Raw genomic sequence first — 14,268 nt, 5'->3', positions numbered from 1 at the left:
GTTTTTTTTTTTAATTGAGAAAGCACTATATCCTATTCTTAAAGCATTCCTTTCCTATTCTCAACTGAATCATTTCCTGCTAATATCTCAGGTAATCCAATCTGGGTTTCTTCCTCATGTTTCTTTTTTTTTTTTTTTAAGATTTTATTTATTTATTTGACAGAGAGACAGCCAGTGAGAGAGGGAACACAAGCAGGGGGAGTAGGAGAGGAAGAAGCAGGCCCCCAGCAGAGGAGCCCCATGTGGGGCTCGATCCCATAACGCCGGGATCACGCCCTGAGCCGAAGGCAGACGCTTAACGACTGAGCCACCCAGGCGCCCCCCCCCTTCCTCATGTTTCTATTTTTATTTCTTCTACACATTTGGTAAATTCCTCAAGGTAAGAATGTCTATCTCATCTTTGTGTACCCTGTACATTCAATAAATGAGAAAAATCCAATCATCAAACCTTCAAAGATCTGGCAACGATTTACAATATCCTTCTTTCAAAACAAATCACATAATTAGTCCAAACTTCTTACCAACTTTGAAAATATAATGTGACAATTATATTCACACTGATTTTGACAAAAACTGGGTCAAAACATTATCACATACCTCACCAAAACCACCAAAGTACTCCCTTATTTTCTCTTCAGGTGTATCTGGAGAAAGGCCACCAACAAAAATTTTTTTAACAGGTTCTTTTGTTTTCATGGCTTTGGCCCTTTTAGGATCAATCACCTTCCCATTCAATTTATGTTCTTTCTGATCCATGACCTAAGGAAATTGAAGGTTTTCATTTAAGTATGTATCTTAATTGAAGTTCAGATTATTAACTTACTTAATAATTATAAATATAGCTAATGCCAGGTATATGCTGACTTGCTCATAACTAAACCGTCAAATTATGGTGATATGACATCAGCTAACATAGAACAGTGTTCAAACCTAAGTGTCAGTAAGAATGGGGAGGGGAGACACAAATCTAATTAATTACTAGAAAACCATCTCGCTTTTAACTGTCAACAACATAAACATGACTGCTACTTTCCCTTAGTCCAAGAAATTTCAAAATCTATACTTCTGTTAACTTGTCACAAATCATCCTTTTAATCAGATGTCTTTAAGTCTCAGCATTTTTAAAGTTATTTTTTTCATGTACAGCCTGCCATATAGAAGGTATTCAGTAAACAATTAAAGGACTCTTCATAAAATATACTGGTTAAGAACTACAGCTCTTTCCTCATATACTGCAAAAGGGGAAATCACAAACGGGGAAATTAGTGTATCAAACTATCCACATCTTACATTATTAACCGATCAGAACACATAACACAATACCTTATCTACACTCTCCGACTCTTTAAATAGCACAAAGCCAAAACCCCTTGATCGCCCTGTGATAGGATCTAACTTCAGAGTGCAGTCTACAACTTCACCAAATTTGGAGAAGTAGTCCTTCAGATCTTTCTTTGTAGTGTCCCAGCTAAGGCCTCCTATAAACATTTTCCTGTAAAGACAAAAAGTAATATTAAAATGCTAAAAACAAATAAATAAACTTTGCCTTAAGTATCGTAACAATACCTTTCCCAAACTGCACCAATTTACTGGGCAGCTTAATAATGTCACTCTTCCTATATTACCATGTATCAAAACACCCCATTCCAGTTTTGTCAAGTTTTGCTTATTACTGCTGCATCTGCATAACTATAATAGTGAGGAAGCAGCAAATTCTTTTTTACATGTCAGAAAGATAAATGTAACCCTAATGTAAAAATACTACACGTTTAAGTCTTAAATTACAAGTCAAATATTGGTTAACCGCAAAACACAGAATTTTAGCTTCAAATTTCTCTTCCAGATCTTCATTAAACTTGCAAAAGGGCTATGCAATCCCCACTGATCACAGCAACCAGCATGTCTATGCTGAAGCTTTGTATTTAACCGTTCTCCCATTAACGAAACTCTTAGCACATAAAATGGAAAATTCTAAGTCTCACAATTAAGTTGTAAGCTAAGTTTTTTGATGTGCTAAGAGTCCTCGATAAAGACAAAAATATAAATTTAGTGAACAAAAATTACCCATTGAAGCACAATCCACTAATTAACATATGATTTATTTACAGTAGAACCTCAGTTAACCAGCAATAAAATATTTAAACCTTGAAGATGCTAAAAAATGACCGGTGGTAAGTGGAAACCACCAGAACACTTTAAGACCAAATATAAATACTCAAAAAAACAAAAACAAAACCCCTCAGGTCAAGTATTATTTTTATTGCAGCAAAATGCTACAAAGCTCAGACTTGGCAGCTCATTGCTTTTACATCTGCCCCCTCTGCCATCCCTTAGCCCACCCCAAAGAGCTTACACACAAACTCCTACCCTTTAAAGAGACAGGACTGGAGATTTTTATTTTAAGGGTAAACTGTCAGAATTTGTTATGTGAAAGCTAACAATTTTACGGGAATAAATTCACACTTGCTCAATGATTTCTCATCTTTGTAACTGTGGTAGGGATGGGGATGTGGTACTAACTTTCAGCTCCAGATAGAAATTAAAGCAGGTAACATCTCCATCTTGTGGGCTTTTAGGATATTGCCACTAAATCCAATTCTTGCAACAAGAGGCCAATCGTGTCCCTAGAATGAGATCTCGTTCTGCTTCTCCCCTAAAGATGCCAGATTAACTGAGGTGTTACTGATCTTACTATCTTACCATAGACTTGTTTTTGGTTCTGATGACAAAATGAACTCATAAGGCAAAAGAAGTCTTACTTTCAGTATATACTGTGCTTCCCATTTCAGGTTAAGTTTTCGATTAGTACATGTATCATAACGTAAAGCTGGGTCATTTATATGCTTAACTTTCAGGACTTCCTCTAATAAAATCTCCATTCTTGAAGTAACCCTAATTAACCCCTTTCTGTATTTTATATTCAAATGAACATAACAAAAACACCCATGATATTGTATAGGTAGTTTTTAACGTTTATTGCCAATTTCACGGAAAAAAGTTATTCTCAATTACATTTTCTTTCATTCAAATAATGCACTTTCTAAAATCCAATCCTTGTCACTTAAACGTATGCCTTAAAAACACTTTACTTTTATAACCTAAAGATCCAGAGCACTTCCTTCATAAATGAAAGTTCATTAGCAACATTTACCCTTTCAAGGTAAGGACACTGCTGTATTTTTAAAGATGAGAAAGAACAAACTATAAAGCAATGACCTCTTGCTCAGGTATCTGTGGCAATTCTAGAACAGAAACAATTTCAAGTAAGTTGAAATTTAACTACTGAATTACCACCTTCTGTTATTACAAAAATTTTCCATCAATAATTTAACAGTATGAAATTATTTCAGCCTGAAGAGAATACAATAACAAAAGCCTTGTTTTAAAAAGCTAAAGTCGAAGGGCAAGAATATTTTGCCTGATCAGTTCCTCATATATCAAGACAGAATTAGTTTTGATTTTATTTAACCAAGGCAAAGTTTATACTGGGTTAGTGTCCTTGATTTGAAATTATTTAAAAAACAAAATAATTACAAAGAAATAAATTATAACCCCATGAATGAGGCATGTCCTATTATTATTCACAAGCCCCAAATGTTTTCACAGCATAGAAAGTCCGTTTTCTTAAATACTGGATAAGCATACTAACTCATCAACTGGCCCAATAAAGAACTCTCTATAAAAAACTTCCCACCTTTAATACAGTCGTTAGTACAGAAGTTGTTAAATTTGCCTACTACCTTAAAGCTAAAAGGTCACTGAAGATGCTGCTTTTCCTAACAATCAAATCCCCTTTGGACGGAATATTAAAAGTCTGGTCAACTATAATTTATACATATTACACAGAATCATAACTGTTTCTCAAAAAACTAGAGCAAAATACATAGTAAAACTTCAGCTATCCAGCACCTTTAGAGAATGAGCCAAATATTCCACCTTTTTTAAAAACACTGCTGCCTTCCAATATCTCCCCAGTTGTTTTTTAACCTTCAATTATTTGGGATGAATTTTTTTTTCTACAACACATCACACACGTCTGCCTTCTTAAATACAGTAATCATGATTCAAACACTGTACAGGTCAGTCACCACTGATTTATACTAGCTACTGTAGCATGCCCAAAGGCTCTTCTGAAATGAGAGAACTATTAATACACTAAGTCCGTCTCATTTCTTAGTACTTTTAACAAGTTTTATTTTTCATTTTTGCCAGGTTAATCACCAGTTGCTGTTAAATCCACCCCGCCCCTTCCATTCTGTGGGGTGGGTAGCCAGCACCTGAACACGGGCAAATTTTGCATAAAGAAAGAACAGCCTCAGAGCAAGAGCCTAAGTGGCTCTTTGAGACAAATGCATTGCCATTTTGGCAGCCCCAAAGTGCTATAGCTTTAGCTGCTCTAACAAGGAAGGCTGCCACACAACTGATAGCCAGACAGGTAAATCCTACAATGAACACAAACTGTTCCAAATCATTCCATCCTTACTAAATGGAACATGTTAAATCCATCAAATCTTTATTCAGTAGATACACCAAGATATAATGGTAGAATAAAGTAAGAAAAGGCCTGTTATTTTTATTTTAGCCTCTCAGAACTAGCATTCTGACACGCTCTCTCAAATTATGAGATGGCATAAGATATACTTATTTTGCTTAAAGCACAGAACCTATTGTCCATCCAGATTACCTCTGCTGCCTTGAATACCAAAAGTGAATTTCAAGTTGCTGTCACTCCTGCAGAGCTGTGCTAACACTTACAATGAGGGAGACAGAACTTCAGAAAATCCTAAGCAGCCAAGGTAAAACTTAGTCACAAGACTTGTTCAAGTAGCAACAAAAATGGGCCCCTAATCCTCCAACACAAGTTTAAAATTTCATCCTTAGTTGTAAGTGAAATCAACAATCCTAATAGAAACACAGGACTTCATCTACAGTATTTTACTGATAGTTTAACTTCTTAATCCCACTACGCTATTTAGCACCCCAGAGGCAATATAGTATTCAATTTAAAACACCTACTCAACAACTGAAATCTCCTTGCTTTTAAAGGTACTGATATTACACCATATTATAATATTAAACGATGCACATAAAATTATGTAACTTGGTGCGGATGACTTTCCAAATGCTATCCAATGTCATTTAGGAATTTAGACTGTTTAGTGGAACACTCTCAAGTAAATTTAGAGGAAGCCAAACCACCTGAGTGTAAATCCTACCTCCATCATGTATTAACTGTATGACCCTCAGGAAAACAAAAGCCCAAGACTGTTTCCTCATCTGTAAATGAGAGGACGAAGGGCCTATTTCATGAATCTTCAGTAAGGTTTAAATGAGCAAACACAGGGGTGCTGACGGGCTCAGTCGACAGACCATGAGACTCCTGAAATCAGAGCTGAGTTCAAGCCCCACATTGGGCATGGACCTTACTTTAAAAAAATAATAATAATAAAATAAAGGAGCAAATACACTTAAAAGGCACAGAACATAGTCTGGAATTTCCCAAGTGCTCAATAAAAAATTATTTAGAAGGGGTAGAGAACAATTTAAATATAATTTAACAGAGCAATGTTTTCATTTACTCATTACCTTAATTTTTAAAAAATCTGCATGGGCTCTATGAAGTCATCAACATTAAGAGGAAAAAGCCAGAATGAGGTCTTATGTAAATGGATATGAAGATTGTAGATATAGACTTAACCCAAAACGTTTAAATATCCTATGTAAAAAATACAGACTAGAAATTAGTTGCCTAAAAAAAAATCTTAAATAAATGTAGTTAAAAAACCATCTCAGTGACTTGTCTATACTCCACGTAAATGCCAGTATTTAGCAAGGAATTTCAAAATATAAAAGGTAATACATATGGAGCAGTGCTGGCTGATGAAAATGTTGATGTAATACTCCTGTTTTTTTCATACCCAAAGAAACTTATTCTCTGTATTACTGAGATCACTAGATTTAATACTCCAAAAGTCAACAGTTTTTTATTTAAAGATACTTCTAAGAAGGCTCTACTGTGAAAAACCTTACTCAAGGTAAAATGATAAACACCATTTACACTCCCTCCCTATTTTGAAATAGGGCCAAAATAATATTCTGTAACTTTCAAACACTTCCTGACAACTCATTATTTTCCATATGTGGTTTCATAACAAGTTCTGACAGTTTAAAAAAAAAAAAACAATGTCAATCTGATATATATTTCAAGTACATAACATGACTGGCCAATCACTGTCACTGCTTTCAGAGTAACTTTCAAGCATATCACTAACGCGTTTTAAATTTTCGGTATTTTATTGTTAAAATTGTTCCTTTAAAATCCTGAAATGACAAAATACAAGGGAAATCCCACCAACACATATAAAATCATTATTTTTCCTTAAAAAGTACAGATTTATTTATTGGGATTTTTTTTTGGTGCAGAAAGGTGGTTTTGTTAAAGCACAGGACAGGACCTGTGGGCAGAAAGAGCTGCCAGAAAGTATAGATTTACTTTAAAGTTAGGTAACTACCTATAACGGGAGGCAGGAGTTACTTTTTTACAACTAGATAGTACCACATGGTAGGGTAATCATTTCAGAATCTGTACAAAAAATACCTTCCCAAAACAAACTGACAAACTTTTAACAAGTCAATAAAGATTAACTCCTCTAACCTAGCATATTAAATCTCATTACTACTTCATACTTTAGAATGAACCTAAATGACTAAAAATGATAATTAGGTTGAAAACATATTAGCTAATAAGATGACAGGTTTTAAGTAAACTTTAAATGTTTAACCCAAAAATCTCCCCCTTTTCCTTTCATTCCATGGAAGGAATGACTTCCTGTATTTTCACTTTTAAAATAAACTCTCTATCAGCTTTAGAAGGTAAACTCCCATCTACCTAAAGGTTAAGGAATGGGGTTTCCTTAACCTAGAGATTAAGGTTCTGGTTAACTGAGATTACTACACACTAACAATTCTGTAGTCTTCTATTGGAAATCAATTTAGATACGAACACTAAACTCAGAAAATAATTTTCACCATTCTTGATATAATTTTAGACTCTTCCAATGCTTTAAAATCACATTACTTTTTAACAGTAAAAAGGAAAAATTACAGAAGATTGATTCCATAACATTGCCTATTGGTTGCTTTCTGAGTGTACTTGCTGATAGTTTTTCCTCTATCTTTCTTACAAGACTAAAGGGAGAGAGGGAAAATTTCCTAGCTGTTTGAACTGTGTGGTAGTTTCAAGTCTGGATAAGCAGGAGTTTACAGGACATGACCCAATACTTACAACCACCACCCTGGTTACTGGCCAAACACTACCAGCATTACAAGTTTCCCCACCCCCAAATAATCTTAAATGTCTAGCTCCAATATACAATTTAATACTCCAGAAACTAAAACATGCTTACCTTTACTCCACAGGAGTAAATCACTGGCAGTATCAACTATTAAGGCACCGGATAAACACACACAAGCTATGAAAGCAGGCTATGTAGTCAATCTTCCTGTGGTGAGCATTGTTTCCAACACATAGATCAGCAAACCAAGTAACAAACATGTTATATTACCTGAGACCACACTGTTGGAAGTGAAGTAACAGAAACAGATCCCACGCTTCCAGCATCCAGTTCAGTGCCCTATCTACTAAAACGTTGAAGCAGAACTAAAGTCAAATCTTGGACTAACAGAAGTTGTTTCACTCCATTTGTCAATCTGCACACACACTTGAGGTGCACAGCTTTAAGTGGAATAGGAAAAAGGTTATTATTCTATTCCTTTTTAAATGCTTTCAAGCATAGCACATATTGCTTGAAGACTCAAACTAATCATCCTCTATATTGGCCACAAATCACACACCCCAATAGTAGGTTCAAAACTTTCTTAAATTAGAGCAGCCTTACAGAGGACAGAATACCCAGGCAATATTAAAAATACACATTAAACATACTTAGTTTATAGAAGTCACATGACTTGGAGGAAAAAAACCCAGGCTTCAGGCCAAGTAGATTTATCTCAAAAGGCAGCACTGAAAAAAACCACAATGATTTTCTCCAATTCCAAACCCTTAAGGTCAGGTGATTTTGTATCTTCCATAATTTGAAATGAAAAGAATACTCCTCTACCCTTATAAGTTCATCATCTTGAGACTTGGGAGCATCAATTTCAGCAATTTTAATACTAGAAACTTGTTAAAGGTTCCAAAGAACACTAAAATTCAGACCATCCACTCAGGGTCTCAACTTACAATAAACCCAACTTTACTGAATTGAAGACCAGTAAATTAGGTATGAGACTGCTTTAAAAGTTAACTGTTTTATAAAGCAACTTTCAGAATGCCCCAAAAGCACTAGGGTGTACATTATAATCTCAAATATTTAAAACAAAAACGTGTACGCCCATTTCTTAAAAATCAGAGAGCAGTCGACAGCAAAATTAATTTACAAAATTCCCAAACAGGAAGAAATCCCATGAGCTTAGACACTAATGGTCATAGGTCCAGATCTACTGCCCTGTTATTAGACAAGGAGTACTCCTGTACTTTGGCTGATAACTGAACGGAATTATTTTGCTTCCTGCCAAATCCAATGCAGGCAAGTCAATGTACCTACCTTATAAAACTGTCTGAAAGCTAACAGTATTATAGTTTTCCACTTATCTTGATACTTAACTCTCCTCCAGGTAGCTCTGCTACATGGCATGTGTATTTTGCCCCACACAAAGTAACTTTAAGTTACCTATCCTAAAAGAACTGCAGCCCTGTAAAGAACATGAACCCACACAAAAATAGGAAATTCCAGCGCAACTGCTTACAAGTAAAAACCAGGGATGTTAAAGTTGGAAAGATTAAAATGAGATGATCTCAGGAAAGTATTTTATTATGGAAATGAATAAATTATTCCAAAGGTCTGAAATGTGGAAACATCCACAAACAGATATAATAGGCATGCCCTCCTAAGAATAGCTGTTTATTCTTATATTCACCATAAAAAAAACCTTGAGTGCACAACAAACTCATTTTTAAAATTTTAAGGATCATATTGTAGTAACTTTATTCTCAAATTAAAATTGTAAAAAGGAATGCATACAGAAATGTGTTTAACCCATCAATTTGGATGATTTTATATCTAGTAAAGCCAGTCTTATCCTCATTCCTGAGACTATTATGAAACTGCTGCACAGTCTCTCTCAAACTGGGAGTCAGAGAAAGGAACAGATAGAGTGACAAGTGCACACACCAAAAAGAAAAACAAGAGTATCTGTAACAGGACGAGGCTAGGTGATTAAGCAGTAATTTTATAAAGTCAAATATTACACCGTAAAAACAAAAACATTATTTGTTAAATGTAAACTTAAAATAAACCTCAGTTAAATCCTGTTTTCAGAAAAATGAAAATAGGTCATATTCTAAAATGTTCACTAACTATAAATATTTAATTGTCCACTTTTCCTAAGAGGTCATTCAAAAAACTTGTAAGCTTACATTATTGGGTAGCAGGGCAAGAATAATTCTTACAAGAATCATAGCAGTGATCTCAAACCTAAGTTTATGGTCCTTTTTAATCACTGAAAATAACTGCTTACATAAGATTTGAAACATGTAATATAGTAAAAAAGTCAGGTATAGTGACAGTTTAATCTTCTTTAGTTTGCCACGATTAGCTGGCAGTGAAAATGAACTATCACAGTGCCAAATGGATTAATTTTCATCAAAAACATTTTATTCTGTATGTCAATCTCTGACCCCAGTCTTTTTACTTTTCCCTTTTGCCTATTTCCAGTCAGCTTTATCTGCAATATAAAACCAGACAGATTTCAACGGAGGAGAATACAGTAGTAAGTGAAGCTCGTGTAAAATTTAAATATTATCCCAATTGGGCCCTTAAAATAGAATGTAGTTTGTATAGCTAAGTCAACTTTCTACAAATTATTGACCCTCTAAACTCCAGTGATGGTGGACAAACTCCTGGAAAACTCAAAATCAATCCTAAAAGCAGAAAGACTGACATTTAGGGGAAGGGGAAGGATAAAAAGAACAATAATCTACCATTCTTCCACGGAGAAGTCATGCAATTTCAGGTACATGTGAACCAACTGTAATTAACATTCCAAACAAATCGCACAGAAAATAAAAAATCTGATAAGAGCTGTAGCGAAAAACCACATCAGCCCGCCTCTGAATAGTACATATCCAATTGTTATTAAAGTTCTACTTACAAATATGGTTGAAGATAAAATACATTTTTCCATAATACACACACACAACACTACTTTAAAAATTGTTTTACTTTTCACATATCCAGAATATTTCGGTAGAGCATGCAAGACATTTTAAACACACAAGATTTTATATCAAGTAACCTTCATATTTAACATTAAACTTAGAATTCCAACAAAAATATGTCTTAACAAAAAAATCAAATTTGAAATTATGGTATTATTTTTTGTTCAAAAATATCAGTATTACTAATTATACTGTTTTAATTAACCAAACCACAATTACATGCATTACCACAGACCAAAGACCATATAATGGCATTAATTTTGCCCAAAGATCACACACGATGCCTATAAAGATTTTATATCCCAGGCACAAGATATCCTACTGTACTATGTCTAGAATTTCCTGGGGGATCAATGGGCAACTAATCAATACACAGCCTCTGCATGTTATGACTACTGAAACCTTTATAATACAGAAATAAAATTTAAAAGTTTTACCATTCTTCCCGCTGTGCCGTCGCTGCTTCAGAGTGTCGTGGGGAGGAGTTTGAATGGCTAGGGAATTAACAACCGGTACAGCAACCAATCAAAATTCTAGTTTTAGTTTTTGACATTGTTAGGGCTAAAAACTTTAATTCATTTACACTTCAGTTCAACAGTAGGTAACTACAAGGGTAGCAGCTTTGTGATTTGAAAAATCAGGGCTAAAGCCTGCCCCAAACAGCAAGTTATACAATTAATCATTTTGGTGCCTCTGTCCAAAGAACAGAATTCAGAAAATAAAAACCAAAATGTTAAGGGCTTAAGTTTCCAAATATTTAACTTATTCCTTTCTTAAACTATATGTAATTCAAAATTAAGTAAATTCAGTTTCCCATCCCACCTCCATTCTCCCAAAACCAGCACAATCAGCCTGACACGTCTGCCTGGGCTGAGATTAAACTCGACATTCTGAAGTGCTGCTTCTCTTTCCCACCCTCCAAATCTTGTGCTTTTTCCCAATAAAGGAAATCATGTTTTCTAATACTGGATGGATTAAAGTGACATTTTATTGCTTATTTTTCCCCCACACCTTTCTCCTTGTTATACTGAAATAAAAATCACAGACACATCCCCCCATAACAAAAGGGAATAGATGCGTTAACCCAAGATCAGCGGTCAGTAACGGGAGTAAGAAAACCTAACCAAGAGCCTCGATTTAGTCCCTCCTGGTAACTCCTGTATTATGCTCCCGCTCCCAAATGCTGCATTCTAACATATCACATGCAGCTTAAATAATATACACAACTCATTCCAATTGGAGGGAACAAGTCAGTACTTTAAAAACTGCAACAACAACAAAAAAAATCATGCCATAGCACAATAAACGATTTGTTCATTTTACGAAAGAAGGCTGGTGGGCCTCCTTCAACAGTGGGTAAGAGAGCGGGAAGGAGAAATCAAGAGAGACCAAAAAAGGATCCTGGGATGGGGTGTAAAAAAATGGAAACTGCACATAAAAAGTAAGGTTACAATCTGTATGAACAGTTGAAGAACCCAATAGCTGAGGGCGCGAAAAGGGTACGCGGTTAGAATAACTCCGCGGGGTGGGGGAAGGGCAGCCAGCAAGCTGAAGGTAGAAACAGCTCCACAGTCAAGTGCAGGCCCCGCCGACAAGGAACTTAACGAAAGCTCATGGAGCAAAACGAACGTACCAACAAGAGATTCAGGGAATATCACCAGGCCCAGTATGTTCCGTAAGCTGAAAAGCAGGGCCTAAATACGCAAGCCGTTGTTCGACAGTGTATTGTGGAAAAAGAAATTGAGAACAAACTTATCCGAAATACAAAATACATTCGGCCTGAAGCCGAGGGGGGAGGAGCAGAGTGGGCAGCTTACAGGTTCCCCAAAGCATGTGCCTATAAAGAATCGCAGCACCTCGGGATGCTAAAGTGGACGACCCATTCAAACCTTAGCTGTCCCGGCATAAAACCTTCTGTGTCTATCTTTATGCCTGGGACTTTAATAAACAAGGAAGGAAGGGGACAGCGGAGCAAGAAAAAAGGTACCCCTAGACGGGCGGGAAAAAATCCTGGCGGCTAAGTCGGTGGGAGGAGACCCAAGGCGAGGGAGGGAAGGAGGGCGGGCCAGGGAGCAGCATGGTGACGGCTAAAGGTGGAAACGTGTGTGATGGGGGAGGGGGCGATAAGCAGTCAGGGGGAGAAGGAAATGAAAGCCCTGGGGAACCCAGCGTAGAGAAGGGGAGACTGTGCAAGGAGACTGCATGGTGGGCTGGAGGGCGGGCAGAGAGCGGGAACGAGGCCTAATGGCGGGGGATAGGGAGGGGGAGGGGGGAACGAGTTGGGCCTGACTATCCCGGGTCGCCTCTTACTCACCCTTCATCCTCCTCGTTCTTACTGGCATCGATCTTCGCCCCTTCCGACTCGGCGGTGCCCCCTTCGGTGCCTCCAGCCGCGGTTCCGCCCCCGGTCCCGGCTCCACTTCCCGCCGCCGCCGCTGCCCCCTGCGCCGCCGCCACCATGGCTCCCTCTTGCTCGCCCGCCGAGCCGCCTACCGCCGCCGTTGCCGCCGCCGCCGCCCCGTCCCCGCCGAACTGCTCCTCCGACATAGTGCTACTGCCTCCGCCGCCGCCGAGACTACACCCGCCGCTGCCGCGAACCGAAACTAGCAGCAAAGTAATCCCCGCCGCTGCCGCGCGCCCACTCTACCGCGCGAAGCACACAACAAGACAGAGAAGGCGCGCGCGGCTGCAAAGGCTCCTGTGCCTCTCCCTGGCCTGCCCCCCTCGCCTCCCACACTCGCGCAGCGCGCACTCCCGCTCTCTCTAGCTGCACTAAAAAAGAATAAGCAGCAGCGGCGGCCGCTCTTGCCTCCTCCTCGCTTTAATGGCGCCGCCGCGGACCACCTAAAATGGCCGACGGAAGAACGGCGCGTCCCGGTCACGTGACGCGAGAGCGCGCCCTTTGCGCCTCCCCGCCCCCTCTACCGCTAGCTTTTTTTCCTCTTCCTCCTCGGTCCCGCCCTCTCGTTCCCTTTTATACCTTCCTCTCTCGCGCCGCGGCGCACAGCGTGGGGCCTTTAAAAGGAACCGGAAATTGCGTTTGGTAAGACGGCCGCGCGGGGACCATCGAGAACAAGGAACGCTGTTTCGAAGATGCAGCTAGAGGGGCCCCTTCTTTCGCCCCCGCCCTTCCGAGGGTTCCTGGAGTTGGCCCACCCACTCGTCCGCCGGCAGTTGCCGGCGGCAGCAGGGGCGTCGGGCTGGGATGTGGTAGCGCCTCCCAGAATGGGACTGTGCCCCGTGCGCCTGAGGCGTAGGTGTGGGGGAGGGTGGAGACGCACAGCCAGCTGCTCCTTGAGTCTAGTAGTGCACAACCTGGGGAAGGAGGCTACCGGGGGTTGTAGCCCCATGACACTGGCTCTGCCCACCGCGGCACCTGGACACGCCGGGCTCGCCGTCCGCCGAGCGGTGCGCGTGCACGGACTGCCGCAGCTCCTTCGCCCGCGGTAGTCGTCGCGACCGGGTGACATTGAGGTTTCCCCGGCTGCCGTCACCAGGTTTCGCTACCCCAGGCCGGCAGGCTGAGGCTGCTGACGATTCGTTTTTTTCCTTTTAAATTTGCTTTCCAAGTAAGAGTTTTGCCTGCTTTTCTCCTGAATTTTTTCGTCAAAAGAAGCAGGTAACTGGCATATTTTAAAGATCAGGGATTGTTTTGTTTTGCCTGATTCGTTTGAAGATCCTAAAACTTAGCATAGTTCTTTGAAAATACTGAATTGGGAAGTGTGTTAGGTCAACCAAAGGTTCATTTAATTTCATGTTTTTTAGTCCTTATATTAAATAGAATATATAAATGCTGTGAATCATCTTTACAAAGGTTTTGAGCTTGTTGTGTTTTGGGATTTGGTTTTTAAAAGAACCGCTAAGCGTTTCATGCACGGTAACAGTAAAGTTCTTTAATAGACCTATTAAAAATCCTGAATGTCATGGCTGGAACCTGGCTTATTCGGGCTTTGAGATTTGCAGCTTCCTGCAGTACATCTCGAAGAAAA

General features: G+C 38.9%; 1 protein-coding gene across 6 annotated transcripts in view; it reads right to left on the bottom strand.

The window, feature by feature from the left end:
• HNRNPD (heterogeneous nuclear ribonucleoprotein D) overlaps positions 1-13,094 on the bottom strand; it is a 17,406-nt gene extending 4,312 nt beyond the window's left edge. The window contains exons 1-4 of one of the 6 annotated variants that reach the window (XR_006778270.2): positions 12,594-13,091; positions 10,717-10,773; positions 1,324-1,492; positions 598-759 (exon numbers count right to left, since the gene is read on the bottom strand). Coding sequence is in view for 4 of the 6 variants with exons in the window: in XM_045790373.2 (XP_045646329.2) it covers positions 598-759; positions 1,324-1,492; positions 10,717-10,773; positions 12,594-12,826 (621 nt within the window). In the remaining 2 variants the exon portion in view is untranslated. Of the gene's footprint in view, positions 1-597; positions 760-1,323; positions 1,493-10,716; positions 10,774-12,593 lie in introns of all 6 variants that reach the window. The other 5 variants (XR_006778271.2, XM_045790373.2, XM_045790378.2 and 2 more) reach the window with 5 other exon arrangements.
• Between the last annotated feature and the right edge of the window lie 1,174 nt (positions 13,095-14,268).

This window comes from Ursus americanus, chromosome 8 (genome assembly GCF_024610735.1).
Source record: "Ursus americanus isolate L20-20 chromosome 8, mUrsAme1.1.p, whole genome shotgun sequence".
In the NCBI taxonomy this organism is placed as follows: Eukaryota; Metazoa; Chordata; class Mammalia; order Carnivora; family Ursidae; genus Ursus; species Ursus americanus.
Note: the sequence above shows the minus strand (reverse complement) of the source record. Positions and strands in the feature narration are given on the sequence as shown.